Source organism: Callospermophilus lateralis (genome assembly GCF_048772815.1).
Source record: "Callospermophilus lateralis isolate mCalLat2 chromosome 17 unlocalized genomic scaffold, mCalLat2.hap1 SUPER_17_unloc_3, whole genome shotgun sequence".
In the NCBI taxonomy this organism is placed as follows: Eukaryota; Metazoa; Chordata; class Mammalia; order Rodentia; family Sciuridae; genus Callospermophilus; species Callospermophilus lateralis.
This window is the reverse complement of record NW_027510161.1, coordinates 1,449,550-1,472,479: the sequence shown is the minus strand read 5'-3', so window position 1 is coordinate 1,472,479 and position 22,930 is coordinate 1,449,550. Positions and strand designations below refer to the sequence as shown.

The following is a 22,930-nucleotide window of genomic DNA, read 5'->3' as shown; positions in this document are numbered from 1 at the left end:
AAGAACAGACTAAATTCAAAAGTAGCAGGAGGAATACAATAAATATAGAGTAGAACACATGAAAGCCTAGAAAAACAATTAAACAGATAAACAAAAATGACTTGGTTTTCTTACAGAATTTTTAAAAAATTGATAAGCCTTCAACAAATCTATAAAAGAAAAAAGAGAAAGGATTCAATTAAAATTGTAAATGAAATTATAAATTTGCAATTTGCAACAACAAGGATGAATCTAGAGGGCATTAATCTAAGTGAAAATATCAGGCAAAGAATGATAAATACTGTACGAATCCACTTCAGTATACAATCTAAAAAAGTGAGCATCAAGAAAAGGAGAACAGAATGGCAGTTGATAGGGGTTGAGAAGTGTGGGAAAAGGGAATAAGTTGGCCAAAGGGTATAAAATTTCAGTTAAAATATAAATAAGTTCTGGACACCATGGTGACTACAGTTAACAATATCACATTGCATAGCTAAAATTTGCTTTTTATAATTTTTATTGGTGTATTATAAGCATACATAATAGTGGAATTCATTGTGATATGTTCATAAATGCACATAGCATAAATTTGTCTCCTTCAGAAAGATCTTAAGTGTTCTTACTAAACACAAAATAATGTAAACTATGTTAAGTAATGGAAGGTTAGATAACTTGATTATAATAATCATTTCACAGTATATATGAATATCAAATCATTACTTTGTAACCTAAATATATAAAATTTGTATTTCCAAATTATGCATCAATAAAGTCAAGAGGGGAGAAGGGAAAACAGATAAGTGGACAAACCACATCATATAATTTATGTCCATAAATATACCCTTAGCATTCAGACAGAGATTAGGGAACAGGCTCAAGTGTATTCTATGTATGCACAAAATAGGTCTCCAGTGTACTCTTTGTCATATAGGAAATGTCATTTTATGAATAAGCAAATGAATGAATAAACAAATAAATATGTAAACAGTTTTCTCAAAAAGTAAAATAACAACATACTTAAAAGCCTATGGAATTTCTTTCACATAAAGAGGAACTTAATAGTTATCTCTAGAATAATGGACATGAATCCAACAACATGTCCATGAAAAAGGTGTTTGATTCATAAGTAGATCTTCATCATTTCACAAATTGAGCTTTGAACATGAGCACAAAAAATATCATTCCAGCCCCATTGTTCATGACAGTTTAACACAACACAAGGCTCTTGGACCCTGTTGGGCTCACCTAGATGCCAGAACCTGAAACAGAGAAAAAGCATGAGGTTATTCTTCCAGCACTGCTTTTAAAAGGGTTAGAGACAGTTATGGGGCCATAGGCTGGGGTGAAACTTTGTGGAAGTCAGGGTCAAATATGCCCAGACCAACACTTCCCCACTTCTCATGCAGTTTTTCCTCCATCAAAACCTTTAATATTTACCTTGAAAACTGTGCCCACATCACTTAACATTTTCTCATACCTTATTGCAGCAAACCTTTCACCTAAAGACATCCCAGAGATTGTTTTCTATTTGTGCATCCATAGTCCTATTGCCAGGGACTGTCAATCACGTGGCTTTGTTATATAATGAAGAGATATCAATCTGGTCTCATTATCAATATAGTTCTTTTTCCCCCTTTTTAGAGGAATGATTTTGGACTCAAAAGGCAAGCAAAATCTCTAGAGAGCCTACTTATTCTTGTTTTTTTGGACAAATAATTTTATTTCTTTGATTCTCAGTTTGCCCATCTAAAAATTGAACCAGAGTAACAGCACTATATGTTTCCCAAAGAAGATATGAGGATCAGAGATAGAAGTATACTAAAATATTTTTAAAGATAATATAAATGTGGGTCTGGGTTGTGGCTCAGTGGTAGAGCATTCACCTCACACGTGCAGGAGAGTTTGATCCTCACCACCACATAAAAATAAATAAAGAAAATAAAGAAATTGCATCCAACTATAACTAAAAAAATAAATATTTATAAAAAAGATAATATAAATGTTGGATATTGTAATGGTATCAGAAGTTAGGATTTCTGATTTATGAGAAATATTAAATCATAATTTTAAAATAATCTGTAATGATCTTAATAAGCATGTATTTATATTAAGGAGATACAAATAGGTTAAAAGCAAAGTACAATATACATGAATTTGGAAACCATTATTGGATTACCTTAGCTAAATTATCTGTACTCTCCACACTCCACTTTCTCATTTCTATAAAAAATTATGTGTATTATATAAGATTTTCTTGATGATTAAATGAGATAATAAAATAATTTAACCAAGTGCCCAACAGAACAAAAATGAGATATTTGAATTTCATATCTTAGAGCTGGGCACCCTAGATCTTAGACATGATATATGACCCAGGATTCCTTTATCTAATTGTACTCACGTGGTATTTTCGTTGTATGGTGTCTGATCAATCCATTGCCAATGTCTCTGACCCTCTGGATCTGACAACCCCACAAAAGAAGCATGCGATTTATTCAAATTCCAGGTGATAAAATCCTTAAAGAAAAGAAAAAAAGAAATCATATCTGTAGAGTACTAACCGCAACTGGGGTGTTTTGGGGGGGGTTTGTTGTTGATTACTTCATTTATTGTTAAATTAAGCTATATACACTATAAATATATCACAAGTAACTTTATGAACAAATATATTCACAAATAAATTATTTTTAGTTTGGTAAATTTTAACTATTATTTTAATTGTATAAATGTATGGGGTAGAATGTCATAATTTGATTCATACGTACTGTGTGTAATAATGAAATCTGGGTAGTTAATATTTCCATCTTTTTTATATTTTTTAAAACTTCTTATAAAAAAATAGATTTCCTATACAAAAAACTATAAATTTTCTGAAAAAGAAATGAAGAAAATGATTCCAATCACAAAAGCCTCAAAAAAAAAAAAAAAACAAAAACCAAGGAATAAATCTAACCAAGCAGGTAAAAGACATCTATAATGAAAACTATAGAACATTGCAGAAATTGAAGAAGAACTCAGAAGACGGAAATGGATAAGATGTTTCTGGACAAGCTGAACAAATATTGTCAGAATGGTCATGCTACCAAAAGCAAAATACAAATTCAATGCAATCCTCATCATAATACTAGTGACATATTTCACAGAACTAGAAAAAAGAAAAAAACAGTCCTAGAATTCATTCAGAAGAATGAAAGACCCAGAGTAGCTAAAACAATTCTAAGCCAAAAAAAGCAATGCTGAAGGAATCACTATACCTGACTTCAAACTATACTACACAGCTATATTAACAAAAACTGCATAGTACTGACATAAAACATAGACCAATGGTCTAAGACAAAGAGACAAAACCACACATGTACAGTCATTTGATCCTTGACAAAGTGCCAAAAACATACATTGAAAAAACAACAGCCTTTGTAACAAATGGTGCTGGGACAACCGGTTATCCATATGTAGAAAAATAAAACTAGACCCTTATCTCTTACCCTGCACAAAAATCAACTTAAAATATATCAAAGACCTAGAAAGTAGAACAAAACCTTGCAACTCCTTAAATAAAGCATAGGCTCAATACTACACCATATAGGCACAGGCAACAAGTTTCACAATAGGATGGTATCAAATTAAAAAGCTTCTGCATAGCAAAGAAAACAATTAGGAATGTGAAGAAAGAACCTAACGAATGGAAGAAAATCTTTGCTGGTTTCTCTTCTGACATAGGATTAATATCTAGAACATACAAAAAGCTTGAAAAACTTCACCAAAAAAATCAAATAATTAATAGATGGGCAAATAAATTAAACAGACTCTTCTCAAAAGAAGAAATACAAGTGGCCAACAAATATATGGGGATAAAAGTTCCACATCATTATCAGTTAGGGAACTACAAATCAAAACTACACTGAGATTTTCATCTCACACCAGTCAGAATGGCAGTTACCAGGAATACAAATAATAAATACTGAAGAGGATGTGGAGAAAAAAGAATGGTGTTACAGTGTTGGTGGGATTGTAAATTCATACAACCATTATGGAAATGATTTTGAAGGCTCCTCAAAAGATTAGGCTTTTAACCATCATATGAACCAGTTATAGCCCTTCTGCATATTTATCCTAAAGAATTAAAGTCATCATACTACAAGGATACATGCATACTCATGTTTATAGCAGCACAATTCACAATAGCCAATCTCTGAATCCAATGTAGGTGTCCATCAATAGATGAAAGGATAAAGAAAAGTGTGGTATATATAAACAATGGAGTTCAGCCATAAATAGAAGTGAAATTATGCCATTTTCAGGCAAATGGATTAAACTAAGACCATTATGATAAGCAAAATAAGTCAAACCCAGAAGGTCAGAGCCCACATGTTTTCTTTATTATGCACAAGCTAGAGAGGACAAAGCAAAAAAAAAAAAAAAAAAAAAAAAAAACAACGTGGGGGTGGATCTCATAAAAATCAAAGGGAGATCAGTAGAGGAAAGATAGAAGGGATGGGAAGTGGGGAGGGAGAGAAGTGCTATGGAATGATATTGACCAAATTATATTGTTACATTGTGTGTATATACAAATATGTAACAACAAATCCCATCATTTCTCCAAAGAACGTTTTTGGTACTTTTGTCTAATATAAAATAATTGTAGTTATGTGGGTTAGACTCTGTGTCCTCTATTATGTACCATTGTTCTATTGGTCTATTTTGGTACCAATACAATGCTGTTTTTGCTATTATTGTTCTGCAGTAGTTTTAGGTCTGGTATAGTAATGCCACCAGTTTCACTCTTCTTGCTAAGGATTGCTTTGGCTATTCTGGGTCTCTTATTTTTCCATATGAATTTTATGAATGCTTTTTCTATTTCTATGACGAATGTCATTGGGATTTGTATTGGGATTGCATTGAGTCTATATAGTACTTTTGGTAGTATGGTCATTTTGACAATATTAATTCTGCTTATCCAAGAGCAAGGTGGAGCTTTCCATCTTCTAAGGTCTTCTTTAATTTCTTTCTTTAGCATGATGTAGTTTTTATTGTAGAGGTCTTTCAACACTTTCTTTAAGTTTATTCTCAAGTTTTCTTTTTGAGGCTATTGTAAATGGAGTGGTTTTCCTAGTTTCTCTTTCTGAGGATTTGTCACTGACATACAGAAATATCTTTGATTTATGGGTGTTGCTTTTATACCCAGCTACTTTTCTGAATTCATTTATTAGTTCTAGAAGATTTCTGGTGGAATGTTTTGGGTCTTCTAGGTATAGAATCATATTGTCTGCAAATAGTGATAATCTGAGTTCTTTTTCTATCTGTATCCCTTTAGTTTCTTTCATTTATCTGATTGTTCTGGCTAGAGTTTCAAGAATTATGTTAAATAGAAGTGGTGAAAAAGGTCATCCCTGCCTTGTTCCAGATTTTAGAGAAAATGCTTTCAATTTTTTTTTTCATTTTGAATGATGTTGTCCTGTGGCTTAACATAAATAGCCTTTGCAATGTTGAGGAATGGTCCTCTTAGCCCTAGTTTTTCTAGGGTTTTGAACATGAAAGGATGCTGTATTTTATCAAATTATTTCTCTGCATCTATTGAGAAGATCTTATGATTTTTATCTTTGAATCTATTGATGTGATGAATTACATTTATTGATTTCTGAATGTTGAGCAAACCTTATATCCCTGGGATGACCCCTACTTGATCATGGTGCACTAATTTTTTGATATGTTTTTGTATCTGATTTTCCAAAATTATATTGAGGATTTTTACATATATACTCATTAGAGATATTGGTCTGAAGTATTCTTTCTTTGATGTGTCTTTGTCTGCTTTTGGAATCAGGGTGATATTGGCCTCATATGATGTGTTTGGAAGTGTTCTTTCTTTTTCTATTTCATAAAATAGTTTGAGAAGTATTGGTGTTAGTTCTCCTTTCTCTCACCACACACAAACGTCAACTCAAAATAGATCAAGGACCTTGTGCATGGAAGAAAAAGTAGGCCCAAACCTCCATAATGGCAGATTAGGCCCCAACTTCCTTAATAAGACTTCTATAGTCCAAGAATTAAAACCAAGAATCAATAAATAGGTTGAATTCAAACTAGACAGCTTCGTCTTAGCAAAAGAAACATTCAGTGAGGTGAATAGAGAGAAAAGAGAATGGGAGCAAATTTTTACCATAAGTGCTTCAGGTAGAGCACAAATATCTAGGGTACATAAAGAACTAAAAAAGCTGAACACCAAAAAAAAAATAACCCAATCAATAAAGGGACCAAGGAAATGAACAGTCACTTCTCAAAAGAGGATACATAATCAATCAACAAACATATGAAAAAAAAATCCTCAACATCTCTAGCAATTAGAGAAAGGCAAATCAAAACTAAGATTTTATCTCACTCCAGTCAGAATGGCAGCTATCAAGAATACAAACAACAACATTGTTGGCAAGGATGTGGGGGAAAAAGGCAGACTTATACATTGCTGGTGGGACTGCAAATTGGTGCAATCAATCTGTAAAGCAGTATGGAGATTCCTTGAGAAATTGAGAATGGAACTACCATTTAACCCAGCTATCCCACTCCTCAGTTTATACCAAAAGGACTTAAAAACATTATATGACAGGGACACAGCCACATCAATGTTTATAGCAGCACAATTCACAATAGCTGAATTGTGAAACCAACCCAGATGCCCTTCAGTAGATAATGTATATGCATACACAAGGAACATTATTCAGCATTAAAAGAAAATAAAATCATGCCATTTGCAGGTAAATGGATGGAGTTGGAGAATATCACGCTCAGTGAAGTAAACCAATCCCTAAAAACCAAAGGCTGATTGTTTTCTGTAATATGAGAATGCTGACTTATAATGGCAATGGTGGGGGGGAGGAATGGAGTAACTTTAGAGAGGGAAAAGGGGAAGGAGGAAAAGGGAGCATGAAAGGGGGTAGAAATGACAGTGTAATGAGTTAGACATTATTACCCTAAGTACATGTATGAAGACACAAATGGTGTAGAAATACTTTGTGTACAACCAGTCACTTGAAAATTTGTGTCCTATATGTGTAATATAAAATGAATTGCATTCTGCCATCATGTATAACTTATTAGAATAAATACATAATTTAGTAAACAAAAAATCCCATTAATTTGTACAAATGTAATGGACCAATTTTTTAAAATGTAGCAAAAATCTTTTGATTAACACATAACTATTATACATATTAAAGGTTATAGTGTGGTGTTTCCACAGTGATCTTTATATAGAAATGAGGGGGGAAAGAAGGAATAGCCACATGGGGTTCCCAGAAGTGCAGGTTTTCTCGGCTAAGCAGGGAAGTATCATATTTTCATTAACTCTGGAAGCAATTCCTATCCATAATCATAATGATTTCCTATCTCAGACTTATTTCCCCAATTTTGTTACTAAGGGAGCATTCTTCAAATTTGTGCATAATTAAATTCTTACAAATTTAATTATTTTTCACAGATTCTTAAATTTCATTCCTAATTGCTGTGACTCTTAATTTCACTTTATTTCCCTATTCAACTTAATATCCCTCTCTGTTAAACAGTTAATAATTTATAAAACATATACATATTGAAAGAACAAGCTGCTATTTTCATCCTTTCACTAAAGTCCCAGGTATTACTTTTAATTCCACAATTTCTTTCAAGTTAGGTTAGTTACATTGAAGAAGGTACAAGGTGTGGAATGTGAAGGCTGAGGAAGCCTCTCCTATCTGTCTTATGGAAAGTCATCTGTCACAGCAACAATATTCCTTCTTAGCAAGGATATGTACAAAAATCAGACAGGCTCATGATTCCTTTGTCTCTCAGAAAGTACCTGCTCTTCCTTGCTATTGATCACCACCAGATGAGCCTCCATTGTAGAGCAGTTCTCCTGACTCTTCTTCCAAGATCTTTGTTTAGAAGAAATAATGTAGCAACTGGAACTAAATGACTTCCAATTCTTTGGGCAACAGCTCCAGACTTTTCCTTTATCGGGAAGAAGGAAATATAAGTGCCACATACGAAAAATCTATTTTTAAAGTGCGTTTATTATTAAAATTAAGGACCAAAGGAGACCACATGAGCACCGTTATCTTATCTTCATCCAGATGTAACAAAGAGCCAAGTCTGCCATCATCAGGTGTTAACGTGTCAGGACCCATTTCTCCTGCTGAAGTGGTATCAGGAAAAGCCAGCAAAAACATAATAATTTAATAAGACCCCACCTCTGAAAACTCAATACAAAAATGTCCAAGGTTCAGCAAAAGATAGCTCTTTACACCAAAAACCAGGAAGTTCTCAAATGTAATAAAAACTGATAATCGACTGATGTAAAAAATCATGAAAACAAAAATGTTAGAATTATGTAACAAAGATTTTTAAAGCAGTCATAATAAAGATGCTCTAATAAGAAAGAGCAAACATTCTTCAAGCAAAGTTTTGTTTTTTTTTAAGAGAGAGAGAGAGAGAGAGAATTTTTAATGTTTATTCTTTTTAGTTTTCGGCAGATACAACATCTTTGTATGTGGTGCTGAGGATCGAACCCGGGCCGCATGCATGCCAGGCAAGCGCGCTACCACTTGAGCTACATCCCCAGCCCCCAAGCAAAGTTTTTAAAACAGCAGACTCAACAAAGAAACAGAGATATAAAAAAAAAAAACTATAGAAATTTTATCATTGAAAAATATAATAACATTTTAAGATGTCAGTGTAGGACTTAACATCAGAATGGAGGGAACAGAAAAATAAGTGAATTGGGAGGGACAAAAAACCAGAATTTTCCAACCAAACACCAGAAACATAATAAAAACAATAAACAGAACTTTATTTATCATGATTTCAAATGTGAATATACCAAACAACAGGTTTGCAAAATATATGAAGTTAAAATTCACACAAGTGGAAAGAAAAGTTGAAAATAGATTAATAAAATTAAAGAAATCCAGGCAGAAAATTAGAAAACCGTTGAAGAACAAAAACTTTATCAACCTACAGAATCCAATCAACATTCTTAGAAGAGTCTACTCACCAACAGACTACCCATTCTTTACACGTGCCCATGGAGTCTATGACAAGATAGACCACATACTGAGATACAGAACATACTTCAAGAAATTTAAAATCATTAAAATCATATAGTGTCATTCAACAACAATGAGAGCAAACTAGAAATCAATGAAAGAAAGAAAACAGAAAATCTCCAAACACTTGAAACTAAATAATACATATAAATAACCCATGAGTTAAAGATGTGTCAAAGATAACTTTAAAAAATACATTGAATGAATGAAAATAAAAATACAACATATCAAAATTTCTAGGATATTATTCTTCAATAAAAGGAATCAGGGCTCTTCATAGAAATGGTTAATTCTAGATAGAAACAGAAAACAGACAACATGAGTCTAGAGCATTTTGTAGTTACAGAAAGTAAAACACAAAAACAAACAAAAAACACATTGATGGCAAATGACAAAGGCCACAAGAGCCAACAGAAAGACCACCCAGTAGTCAAAGTTAGAATAACAAGATAAATGAAGTGGCATTAGATTATAATCTGTAATTTAAAGTAAATAGACATGAGTGCATGCAGATGTAAAAGAGTAAATTAATAAATGGAATAGAAAAGACAAACCTCAAATGCATAAGAATTCCAAATAAATTATATAGATACTTCTTGATGGCTAATTTTGTATACTAGTTTTATCAAGCATTCTGGGTATTGCTTCAAGGATATTTCTGAATGAGAATTACATTTTAATTTGTGAAATTTTAGAAAAGAAGTTTGCCTTCCAAATGTGAGTAGATCTCATTCCATCAGTTGAAGATCTTAATGGAACAAAAGAATGCCCCCTACAGGCAAGAGAGAATTCTCCAGCAAATTTGCCTTTAGACTTAATCTGCAACATTTGCTCTTCCTGGTCCTGCAGCAGATTGTCGTTGTTCTCAAACTGCTACTTTTCCTGGGTCTCCACCCTGCTGTTTACCCAGATCAAATTTTAAACTTTTCAAGCCTCCATAATTGCAAAAGCCAAATCCTTAAACTAAATTGTCATATTCATATTGCATCTGTTCCTCCAGACAACCCTAAGTACTCCATCCTAATGGACAAGAATAACTCCTCAATCTTAAAGTGTGAGCTATGCATAGTAACTTCTTTACAAACAGTACAGTGTGGAAATGGAAGAAGGAAAAGTAGCTTTAAGTTCAGCATCAATTATTAAAAATTATTTTGATAATATATACTCTTGAAATAATGTGATGAAAATAGCATTTTACATCTATGACCTTCCTCCCCATAAAAACAAATAATCCCAATCTAACCATTAGAAAACTTCAACTTTTAATAGACAGCCTACAATATATAGAACAGTATTCCCCAAAATTGTCAGTGTCATCAAAAACCCGGAAGGTCTGAAAAACTATCACAGCAAATAAGAGACATGACAATTAAATATAATTTCACAGACTGCATGGGATAAAAAAGAACAATAGTTGAAAACTTAGGGAAAAAAAAACAAGAACTGTGGGTTAGGAAGGTGGCTCAGTGATAGACTTGTCTAGCATGTGTGAAACCCTGTGTTTAATTCCCAGTACCAAAAATATTGTAAATTTAATTAGTGATAATATGTTAATATTGATTAATTATTTGTAGCAAATACTTTTAATTACACAGTGGTCACTGTGTGCAGGATGGAATTAAAACTGGATCTTTCAATATCATATGCTTATGTTTTTGTAAACGGAAATATGGTCTTTAAATATCATATATTAATATAAATAATTCAATCTCACAATAATAGAGCTATTATCATTACTGTCCTCATTTTTTTAACTGACATGTGAGAAAAGGAGCTGCACTGCACAGAAACTTCTGAAAAAAACACAGGCTGAATAATTGCAACAGCAATATATCCTGTTTTACAATTAAGCTTCACATGAACAACTTTGAATTCACAAACAAGAATATTAGACCCTATGAATTATATAATACACTTGTAGCTTAGAATGTTCATGAGATTCCACTTCTTATTATGATCTCCCTGGTAATCATAAATTCTGATTTGGGATCATTACCTACTATAGTAATTGAATTCTATGCACATTAAGTTTTACCTTTCATGGTTGAATTGATTTTTACACACTCCAAATTTGTATGAATCATTTCTTTTGTAGAATTTTCATAGTTTTTTTCTTTGAGCAACTGAGAATTTTTTTGAAAGAAAGCTGTAAAATAGAATAAAAATCAATCATTTTTCCAGTAGCATTAGGTTACTGCTCTATACATTGCTTTCTTGCATTCTACACAGAAACAAAATCCACAAATGTCTGATTACATGATAGGACAGAGACTGACAGGAAAACTTTCCCCATGACCCCACAATCAATGAAATCATGATCCTACTACTTTTAAATGATTAGTTATCTCTCAGGAAGAGCTAAAGGGTGAAGAATTGAAAGAGGACATGACAGTGCCATCATAATGGGACCTAAAGGATCTTGTCCACAGTGTGCTTCAATACTTAACCTAAGACGCCAACAAAGGCTAAATATTGTAGGAAGGAAGTGGAAGTTATTTAAGGAAGTACACCACCTGGGACTTTGGGGGAAGAAAGAATTTGCTAATTTTAAGCAACTCTGGTTTATCTTAAAGAACAGAAAAAAATGTTTCTCAAAAATCCCAAGGTTGATCAAGAGAAAATTGTTCTTCATCTCTTTTGTCTTTTAACTCTCTTCATCACAACTGATTCCAACTCCTCAGTGCACCAGGTCTCTCCCATTTGAGGACTAATTCACACCTCCCCCTAGAAATTGAATTTTCTGAGTTACAGTGGTATCTCAGTATTACAGCACTTGCCTAGCATATGCAAGACCCTGGGAGAAATTACTGCAAGAAATTAAATTTTCTCTTTCCCTCTAACCTCCTATTTGTTCCTTGACCCACTTCATTCTGGCTTTGGCTTTCATCAATTTATTAAAACAATCCTTGAAATGGATCATTAGTAATTTTCTAGGACCACTTATTAGTTGTCTTCTAATGACCTTCTTGCATCATTCACCCTGGGTTTTCCTCTGTAGCTTGGTGCAGTGCTCTATCTGTTCCCACCTCCGCTTTCTTGCTGCCGCTTCTTATCCTCTTCCATCAGCTCTCTTCCTCCATTCAACTTTTATAAAAAATGTAGCATTTCCAAGAGTTCTATCCTAATCCCTACTTCTTGATTAATGTCTTCTTCTGGAGTGATAGCATATATTCCCATGCTGGGACTTGTTGTCATTATGTGAATGACTTCCAAAACTCCAGACCTCTTTTCTAAAATCCAAGAAAATATGCCTGCCACTGGACATGTACATTTGTGGTTTGACACATTTTTCCCAAAATGTAAATAATCATCTTTCCAAAAAAACCTGCTATGCATCCTATATTGCCTACCTCTTTTAATAACTTCTTCACTGCTGAGTTTTACAAGATCAGAATATATATTCACACTTGACTTCTCTGGGTCCTTTAATCCCCAATATCATCAAGCCTTGGCCTCCTTCATTATATCTTCTTTACCATTCAAAGCTACCTTTCTTCTCTTTCTTCACTAGCAGCACTATCCTTAAATGATGCTCTCAATATTTCAAATGGGATTATGAATTAGCATCTGTTTGGGGCATTATAGTTATACATAATAATAGGATGCACTGTTACATAATCATATGTGCTTATAATATTATTTGGTCAATTTATTCCTAGTACTTCCAATTTCTCTCCTCTCTTCCCTCACCCTGTCCCCTTCCTCTACTACTCTTCCCTCAATTTTCATGAGAGCTCACCCCTTTTTCTCTTTTTGCTCCCAAATTATCACATATGAGAAAAGACATACAACCAGTAACATTCTGATTCTGGTTTATCTCACTTAACACAATGCTGTCTACTTCCATTCACTTTCCAGGAAATAACACCTCTCCTTACCTTCACTCTTGTCCTCATAAATCCATTTTCACACCTCAGTAAAAGCATATCCCCATAAGTCAAATTTGACTATGTCAATTCCTTCCCCAGAATTCCACAATGGCTGGCCAGGACTGACTCACTGCAAGATGGGCCTCAATATTCCACCCGCCCTATACTCACACCCCTTTCCAATGTGACTTTCCATGTTCTCCAATCAACAATTGGGGTCTGTTTCTTCACTACTAGAATATAAGCTGACTTTAAGATTCCATTTGGCCAAAAGAACATGCAAAAGTAACCATGCTAAATCGAAATTGAAACTTCATTGTGCTTGGTTTTCTTTTTCCCTCTTTCCTGGAAATCTGCCAGTGGCCATGTGAACAAACCCAGGCTATCCTGATGAGTAATGAGAGAAATGTGGTTATTGACCCTTTCATTCCAGCTGACATGCTCTTCCTCAAAAGCCAAGTTGCCTGTGATTGGTTCCTAACAGCATATGCATGACTGAGTTCAGTCAGGACCTATGGAAACTCCCAATAAGACCAGTCTAAAGTGCCAAGCCACAGATGCATGAGCTAAATAAATAGCTGTTTCAATCCACTGTTTTAGACTTCTTTATTAAAGAGCAAAGGATATTTTATAAAATATCAAAATTTTTTTATAATGGTAATGACATTCTTCATGATCTGAGTTCTGCTTATGTCTGCCACAACCAACTTCATTTCATAGTTTTTCACATAGTACTATATGCCATGTTAATATTTCCCCCAAATCTTTGATACTATGTCTGTTATTTTTGATACACATAGTCATAGGTGTCTCCTCCTTCAGCAAACCTATCTCAGCCTCCTGTGCTTACTTCTTACCTGAACAACACTTCCCATCTACTGTTGTAAGCACTGGTTATTTTGACTATTCTATTAAGGTCTTGACACCAGTGGCTGTGGCTATTTCTGGATTCTCTAACAAGGCGCCTAGCAAACAATATGTATGGCCATGGTTACTTTTCAAATTACCAAATTAATGAATGAAACATGTATCTTAATATATGCTGATATTTATAACTTTTGAAAACTTGATAAACTCTGAAATACAGTATATGCATAAATCTACTTATTTGTTAAATTGACTTCCTGAGTTATCACAGTATTGACCAAGACACAAATTATTAGAAGGAAATTCACTGGAGAACTCTTCCTGGAACATTTCTTGACATCTTCTGCATGTTCACCTGCTCATCCCAAAATATAAATGTCTGTGAAGTCAAATAAGGCTAGATTTATAAATACAATTAAGGAATTATAGATGCATCCATACAAAGAATCTAATATAGAACTGATGACTCATAGATTTCATTCTGTAAACCAACACATACACATATATCTACTTTTCAAATTCTCTAAATGAAGATGAATCTCATTGTTTTTGCAAAAGCAAAATTCCCAGTGAATGCTCAGGAACTCTATCCACCCACCCAACCCCCCAAAAATTTATTTTTCAAAGGTCTGGATCGTTGTGAAATGTCAATTTCTAATGAATAGCTTCTATTCATGAAAAACAGGCATTGCTAACTGACCCAGTTGGCATACTTACTGATAAAAGAGACAGACAATAAGATTTCCTTCAGCAAGAAAAGTATCAGCAACAAGGCAAGAAGAAGCTTGGAAAAACCAAAATTACTCTGGTGAGGAATGGTGTTTTCCCTGGGATCTGAAGAATAAATCAAATTAATTCATCAGTAATAAATTCTATCCTCATCAGTAATAAGTTCTATCCTTATTTCCAGTTCCTCCTCTATGTGAGTTGGTTTTTGTCACTGTGATCAAAATATCTTACCAGAACAACTTACAGTAGAAAAATTTTATTTTGGGTTTGTGGTTTCAGAGGTGTCAGTCCATGGTCCGTCTTCTCCATTACTCTGGGCCTCACATGAGGCAGAACATCATGGAAGAAGAGTGTAGTGGAGGAATGCTGTTCAGCTCAAGATAGCCAGGAAGCAGAAAAAAACAACCAAGGAGCCAGGGAAAAAATATAATCCCTTGAGGAATGATGTTGATCAAATTATATTGTTATATCATGTACATGTATGAATATGTAACAGTGAACCCCACTATTGTGTAGAATTATAATTCATCCATAAAAATATTGAAATAAAAAGTATATAATCAAAAGGCATGCCCCTGTGACCAAATTTCTTCAGCCACACCCTACCTGATTACCAACCAGCAATCCATTCTAATTATTAATCCATCAAATACATTAATCCACCAGCTAGGTTATGGGTCTCATCACTGTTTTATCTATTAACATTCATGAATTGCCACATAAACTTTTTAGAGCACATCTCATAATCAAGCCATAACATTTTACTCCTGGCCCTCAAAACGTCACATCCATCTCATAAAAAAAAAAAAAAAATGAAAAATACATTTAGTCCATCTCCAAGATTCCCCATAGTTTTCAAAGTTCCAGACCACATTCAAAGTCTCCTCTGTGACTCAAGACAAACTCTGTGTTGTGAGCCTCTGTAAAAGTCAAAAGTTATATACTTCCAATATACAATGACATAAAGTAAATGTTCCCATTCCAAAAAGGAGGAATAAGGATATAGAGGAAGGGATGGAACCAAAACAAGTGAAACTCAGTCAGACAGATATTAGTTTCTGTAACTCCATATCAAGAATCTGGGGAATATTGTGGTGAGATGTAATCTTCAAAGGGCTTCTGCAGCACCACCTAAATGTCCTTGCTGGTTGTAATTCACGAGGTCGCTTTCTTAGGCTGATTCCCTCTACAGCCAACAGCTTTCCTCAGCAGACATTCCACATTACTGGCATATCTTAATCCCTGTGATCTCCATTCCAGCTTCAGCTTCCCCTTCACAGCTTCATGCGTGTCCTCTCAAGGGAATCCTGCAGGGATTCCAACACAGCTTCACTTTGTCTGAACACTCAAGTCTTCCTTTGAAATCTCTGTGGAAACTTCCATGATCCCCTGGCTGCCATCAGCTCAACAGCTCTACTCTGCCATGCCCTTCCACCATGATGTACTGCCTCACCTCAGAACCAGAGTGATGGAGCTGACTCACCAAAGACTGACCTCTGAAATGTTGATCCCAAATAAAGCTTTCTACTGTAAATTGTTATTATCAGGTATTTTGGTCACAGTGGGAAAAAAAAGGAAAATCTCTCCTCTTATTACTTTAAATTTTCTTCTATTAACCACAATCACTAATACTGTGAATATTTGAAATAACATGAAAATGGAAATTTAAGAAAATAAATGTTTATTAAAAAAATTATAAAATACCCCAAAACAAAAATTTCCATCACTGAGAATAACTATTGTTAATATTTTGGCACATGTCTCTTCAGCAATTTTTGAAGTGTTTACAACTATATGTGCATTTTTCCATTTAATTGACATACATATTTACTGATTTCTGATTCATTATTTTCTTTTATATGGTATCATGAACATTTTTTCACCATAATTTCTTTATTAATATTTTTATTATCGTTGCTTATTATTTATTACATATTTAAATAATATTTCAGATTGCATCCATTTAAAAGTAAATTATACAAGATAAATCTTTCTAACCAAGTTTCATATTTTTAAGATAAAGTCAGCCTTTTTAGTCACTATTTCATGGTTTAAAACCATTTTCTGGACAGGGGGCATACCTTCAAGCTACAGCAATTTTGCTTAGGAAACATAAAACCTAAAATTGGTCACCACCAAAGATGAGGGCATCAGTGGGGACACATTCCATTCAGATAAAAGCACTAAATAAGGAGAAACACTTTCCTTAAAATTATGTATATTGTCTTAATTTATTCATTTACTTATTTAGTTACTTTTATTTATATATGACAGCAGAATGCATTATAATTCTTATTATATAGCCTCTGGAACAGGAATCCCCTGTGTTTCTCCTTTTTTAGCAAAACAATAAGCTTTTTATTCTTTTTCTCAAAAAAAATTATGTATATTGTCAATGATGAGGAGGAAAAACTCAGTATTATATTCGTTCAGTTCTGGAAATATAGATACACACATACTTATATATTCATATCTGCGGGGATATACAGTAGAATTCAATGTCTGATTTTCTGTAAATGATAATAGTAAAGAAAGTATTATTGACATTTTCTTTCCCATTTGCAACTTTACAACACCTTAATTCTTATCTACAGGCAGCACAATCCTCAGAGATTCCTGGGTGTCCCAGACATGATCACTCAGATATAACACCAACTAACATTACCTCTGCCCTGCTTATTAACTGTCTCTTCATCTTTCACCTCATAATTAACTTGACCACTGGAAAATGAATTTTACCTGCAGGAGAATTTGAGTTGGTGCCTGAGGACTTCAATTCATTTTTGAAATTCACTTCAGCATAATTTGTTCCGAAAGCCATCTTGAGAAGAAACCTTCTGCTTTTTTTCAGAAATCTCTTGCAATATTTTTCTTAAAACATATTACAAGTGAGAATCCAGCCTGAGAGTAAATTGTTCTACCACTTAACTAGATGAAAGCAGAAGTAATAAATATGCACATACCCCTAAGATTGAAAACATGTGAAACCACTGGGCCACAGAGGTCCAATATTCGTGACAACCAGATGAGAATTTCAGCTGTCATAGTAAATATAACTAAAAAATATAACAAAAGTGGTAACTCAAAAGAAATAGGAAGGAAAGGAAAAGAGGAACCAAGCAATTAAAGAAATCTTTTCTGAGAACTTCATTCTATAAGTTCAACAGCAAAACTGAAATTTGTGAGCTTCTTTGTGCAAGTGTTACCTCTTATTAGCCAACCACATGAGCAACACTTGTTCACATTGCGTTCATATCATCATGTTTGACTGATAAGGCAGCTCTTTTGTACTACATTCTAAGGTTATCATGACACCAATCTCCTGAATACAGCCTGCCCATGTTCAGAGCCACCTTCCTATAGCATGGTGGAGAAGCAAAAGTTTAAATTTTATTTCTTTGGAAGGTGCTTCTCTGTAATCTCTGCATTCCCCTGCTGTTCATAATCAGTTCCATCATGAATCTCTATTCATTTTGCTACTGGTTACCTTGACAACTCCTGAAAGCCATAATAAAAGAGGATGCCATCTTTCATTTCATACTTATCTCTCCCTTTACTCCCCACATCACCTTAACAACCAGCTCTGGAAGGTACATATGATTATACTTAACAGTTAGGAAAATTGAATAGAATCACATATAGAAGAGAATGAACTTGAGTGCAAAATCTGAATTGTTTTGTCCAAAGGACAAGATGTAAGCAGTCCAAAAACTAAATCTTTCATGTAGGACCAGTCCAGAGGGTTACTTTCAATTCATGCTCAGGTTATTTACCCTAGGTCTCTCAAAATTATTCCCCTTCTTTTAATCACCCCTACCTAATTCTTTTTTCTGTCTCCCTTTTTTTATCTGTCTCCCTCCCTCCACATCTCTCCTTCTCTCTCATCTCTATATTTGTTTCCATTGCATTTCTACGTGTGTGTGTGTGTGTGTGTGTGTGTGTGTGTGTGGGTGTGTTTGTTGCTGGGGGTTGAACCCAGGGCCTTCTACATGCAAGGTAAGCACTCTACCAATTGAGCTATATCCCCTACCCTTACATTTATTTTTGTATCAACATATACTGAAAACCCTAAATTCACAGTAATACTTCTAATTCTAATTCAATGGCTCATATTTCATTTTCATTTTCTCAATTTTCACATTTCTTTCTGTCACACTTCTATCACATTAGTGACAGAAAGAAATTTGTGTTCATTATCTTTAACTTATTCACTTATTTTTAACTTATTTGATTTTACTCTGGATGTTACCAATCTCTCATCTTTTGTACCATCTTTCCCTAGACATTCTTTTCTCCATGATATATTCTTTACTTCTTGGGTCAACCACTGTTCCCTGCATAATAGCCCTCCTCACTCTAATTGAGTGTTCCCACAATGGCCAGCCAACCACACCTCACCTAATAGACATTCTCCTCACTTTGCTGAGGTTCTGACACCTCGTACTAAGCCACCCTCAAATTTACAAACATGAAAAAAAGTCCATGTCCTACAAGATAGTATTTACCTGAATATTTCAGTCAAGAACCATTCATATTGTTCCCTGAATTTGGGTGGTTTCTTGGAAATACAAAAGGATGTTTCAGGGACATGCTATATTACTGTTCTACTTTTCTTTAAGAGTGACACAGATCAGATTCTTAAAGCATATCTCTCACCACCACATGGTCTCCCTGAGCTCTAACAGACTGATAAAAGTTCTTACCAAATAAGGACCAGACTCCCCTTTGGGTCTATGCCATCATGTGGACAGCTTCCTTATCCAGCTCAGTCTCTGAAACCCACACCATGTCTATCTTCTGTACAGACATTTTCTTCCTCCTGCTTGGGCTTTGACATCCCATGCCAGGTCCTCCACTGCCAGAAAGAATTCCTTCTGTCCCTTGCTTACATGGTGAGTTTCAACATTGGACTCTACACAGAGATACCCCCTTTACCCTGACTGGTCTCTGAAACCCACACAGGTTTCCCTCTCCAAGGATTCCCTCCTCACCCCACTTAGGCACTGAATCCCAACCAACACTGGAAATAACACTGTTGAGGGGTGTCTACTCACAGCTCCCAGATGCTGAGATTCCATGCCAGGAAGGCCCTCTATAGGGATTCATTCCTCACCCAAAAGGGAGCTCTGACTTCTCACAAAACTGACTTCATGCATGGATGACTTCCCAATCCTGCTTAAGTTACATTCCCCATATCTCACCACACCACCACATAGATGGCCTCTTCTCACAGTCTGACATCTCACACCAGCCTTCCCCTATGGGGACACCTCCTTTATTCTCCTGTCCTTTGCTACTCTGCTCTGGGCCACTGCAACTTGTGGACAGCCTCCTCACCATGCTCAGGCTCTGAGTATACACACCAGAACACACTCCACCACCATTATGAGGTTTTCTTCACTTTTCATTGGCTCCAATACCACTGTGAGGCCAAACCCCTTCATTGTCACCTTTCCTTGCTTGAGCCTAAGACCCTGTGCTACATTTATCCCACCTGCTCACCTCATCCTACAGCAAACACCTATTTTGCCCTGACCCATATAGTGCTTAATTTAGGCCAAATAATTAATAGGGAAAGGGTGCTACAATACAAAGGAATCTTATGTTCTCTGCAATTAATTTTGGAACTTAACAAAATACAAGAATTTAGATAGTTGTGCAAATACACACCCTCCTCCTAATAATAATAGCTGATTAAAGAGGCTTTCTAATCCATGTTCCTTAAACATAATAGCTTTCTAAAGTTATGTCTCTCTCCCTAGAATAACTCACATTGAAAATAGATTACATTGTGTCCAAAACAACCCCAAAGCTTTATAATATTTATTTCCCACACACAGAAAATGTAAACTTAAACATCTACTTAATATAACTTGACTTGGATCCTTTCTGAATTTTTTCTCATCCTGGAACACAGGTGGGAGGCATAGTGAGGAGGATGTCCACACATATAGTGTCCCACAGCACAGTACCAGGGTATAAGGGGATTGAGAAAATATCCACAATCATTGAGTGGCTCCTTGTAAGCTGAACTGTGCAGTAGCATCTTCAATTTGGATCAAGTGCATATTATATTCACTCTGATCTATTGACCAATGGATGTCACTTGGATAAACCTGTGAAAGGGCAGAAAAAGACAAAGCTTAATCCTTTCTCAGAGAAGGATATAAACACTTGGGAATGGTGATGCAATCTATACCCAAACCCTTTAAATTATAGAGCCAATGGATCTCTTAGACAGTGATCTTCAAAATGGAGCACTCTGATTTTTTAAAAAAACAAGAAACACTAAAGCATAAAGATAAAATATTGGAACTTCTATTTATATTTCCTTATGATTTTGAGAAAAATAAACTTCAATGATATCTTATGGATAGTATTGGATGCTTGTCATATAAGTTACATGACCTATCATGAAAGCATGGAAGTTCATAAGAAATTGATGGTGTACCTTATTTGTTATTTGCTACATGTTGCCTCATGACCTTTTTGCAAATAACAGTGTGCTATATAGATTTTGCTCCTTTTCGAGTACTGTGAATAGTTTCCCAATTGTATGTTAATTAGCACATATTTAGTTAAGCACACAGCAATGTACACACAACTCATGCTCTCTGAGCAAAGAAAATTTTCTAAAAATAAATGAGAAGGCAACTACATTATAAAAGAAACATATACTATGCAGGCACAAATCAGAAAACTGATAACAGGAAGAAATGTTATTGCCACATTGTGATTTTTCTTTTGCCAAAAAAAGAAGTAAGAATATGGTTTATCTACCTGATTTTTTTGAAATGCTAAAAATGAAGGGTTTTATTTGAGTACTGTCTCAAAGCTCTGCATAGCATAGGAAACAATCAACAGAATAAAGATACAACCTATAGAATTGGAGGAAATATTTCCAATTATTTCTCTAAAAAGAAATTACTATCAGAATATATAAGGAATTAAAAAAACACAACAACAAAAATACAAAATATATAATATAAAAATGAGCAATCTGAATACATATTTCTTAAAAGAAGAAATACAAATTATCCCGTACATATAAGAAAAAAAATTCAATGTCATTAACCATCAGCAAAATGCAAATCAAAACCACAATGAAAAATCACTCACCCTAGTCAAAATGGTTATTGTTAATAAAGCAAAAAATAAAAAAATCCCAGTGAGGATACGTAGAAATTATATACTGCTTATACACTGCTGGTGGGAATGTAAATTAGTACAACCATTATGGAAAAAGTATACAATTTTCTGAAAAAAATAAAAATACATTCATAAATATGATCCAACTATCCCACTTCTAGGTATATATTTTAAAAAGTGCAATTGTCATTCTAAAGAAATAAACTTCACTCTTACGTGCACTACTCAACAATAGTCAGAATACAAAATCAGATAAGGTGTCCGTCACCAGATAAATGGATAAAGAAATTTTAGCATATATACATAATTGAATATTATTCACTAATATGAAAAATGAGATTTTGTCACATTGTAGCAATGTGAATGAAACTGAAAAATATTAAGTGAAAAACGTCAGGTACAGAAAGACAAACACTGCATATTCTCCATACATAGCTAAAAATTGATTTCATAGAAGTAAATAATATAGTAGTTACAAGACTCTAGGAAGGAGGTTCTGAAAGCAGAAAGTTTATGGGTACAGAGGACCTATAGTACAGTGGGATCACTACAGTTAACAGCAATGAACTGAGTATTTTCAAATAGTTGGTAGAGAGTATTTTGAATATTTCCAACACAAAATGATAAATGTTTGAGATGATGCATATGCTAATTATTCCAGTGTGATCTTTGCACATAATGTACATGTATTAAAGTATCTCACTTTGCCCCATAAAAATCTGTTGATATTAAATAAAAAACAAATATTTAGCTCGGCATGGTGGCACATACCTGGTACCTCAGCTACTCAGGAGGATGAGTCAGAAAGATCACAAGTTCAATGCCAATATGAAAAAAATTAGTAACATACTGTCTCAAAAAAATAAAAAGTTCTGAATAAGTCACTCAGATATAGAGAAATTGCCTAACATGTGCAAGGCCCTGGGTTCCATCCTTCCTAATAAAATAACGTTTTTAAATCAGCAAGTAGAACTTTATGAGATCCCTATTCTACAGAACAGCTATAATGAGCATATTGAGAATAATTGAGGTAATTTGAATATAATATAATGCACAATATTAGAAAATAACTTGTTAAGTTTTCTAAGAGTGTTAATGGTATTATAATTTTGTAGAGGAATAAAAATTTTAAAGGATGTATACTGAAGTATTTGGGGGTAAGGTGTCATACATAAAACATATTCTCAGATGATACAACAAATACTATTTATATAATTGGCCAAAACATTAACAATTCTTAGATATAAATGTTGGTTATGT

At 34.2% G+C, this 22,930-nt stretch overlaps 1 protein-coding gene across 1 annotated transcript; it reads right to left on the bottom strand.

The window, feature by feature from the left end:
* Positions 1-1,099: 1,099 nt before the first annotated feature.
* Positions 1,100-17,342, bottom strand: LOC143386079 (C-type lectin domain family 4 member A-like). The gene is made up of 5 exons (XM_076841418.1): positions 17,261-17,342; positions 11,092-11,202; positions 7,811-7,962; positions 2,381-2,496; positions 1,100-1,238 (listed from the first exon to the last, which is right to left on the bottom strand). Exons 1-5 carry the CDS (start codon positions 17,340-17,342, stop codon positions 1,100-1,102), a joined length of 600 nt encoding a protein of 199 aa, XP_076697533.1.
* Positions 17,343-22,930: the final 5,588 nt, after the last annotated feature.

Coding starts and splice junctions, on each gene's coding strand:
- LOC143386079 (XM_076841418.1), bottom strand. CDS start 17,342: ATGGCTTTCGGAACAAATTATGCTGAAGTGAATTTCAAAAATGAATTG. Junction 7,963..11,091: donor AATCAATTCAACCATGAAAG/GTAAAACTTAAT, acceptor TTCCCGATAAAG/GAAAAGTCTGGAGCTGTTGC. Junction 1,239..2,380: donor CCATACAACGAAAATACCAC/GTGAGTACAATT, acceptor TCTCTGTTTCAG/GTTCTGGCATCTAGGTGAGC.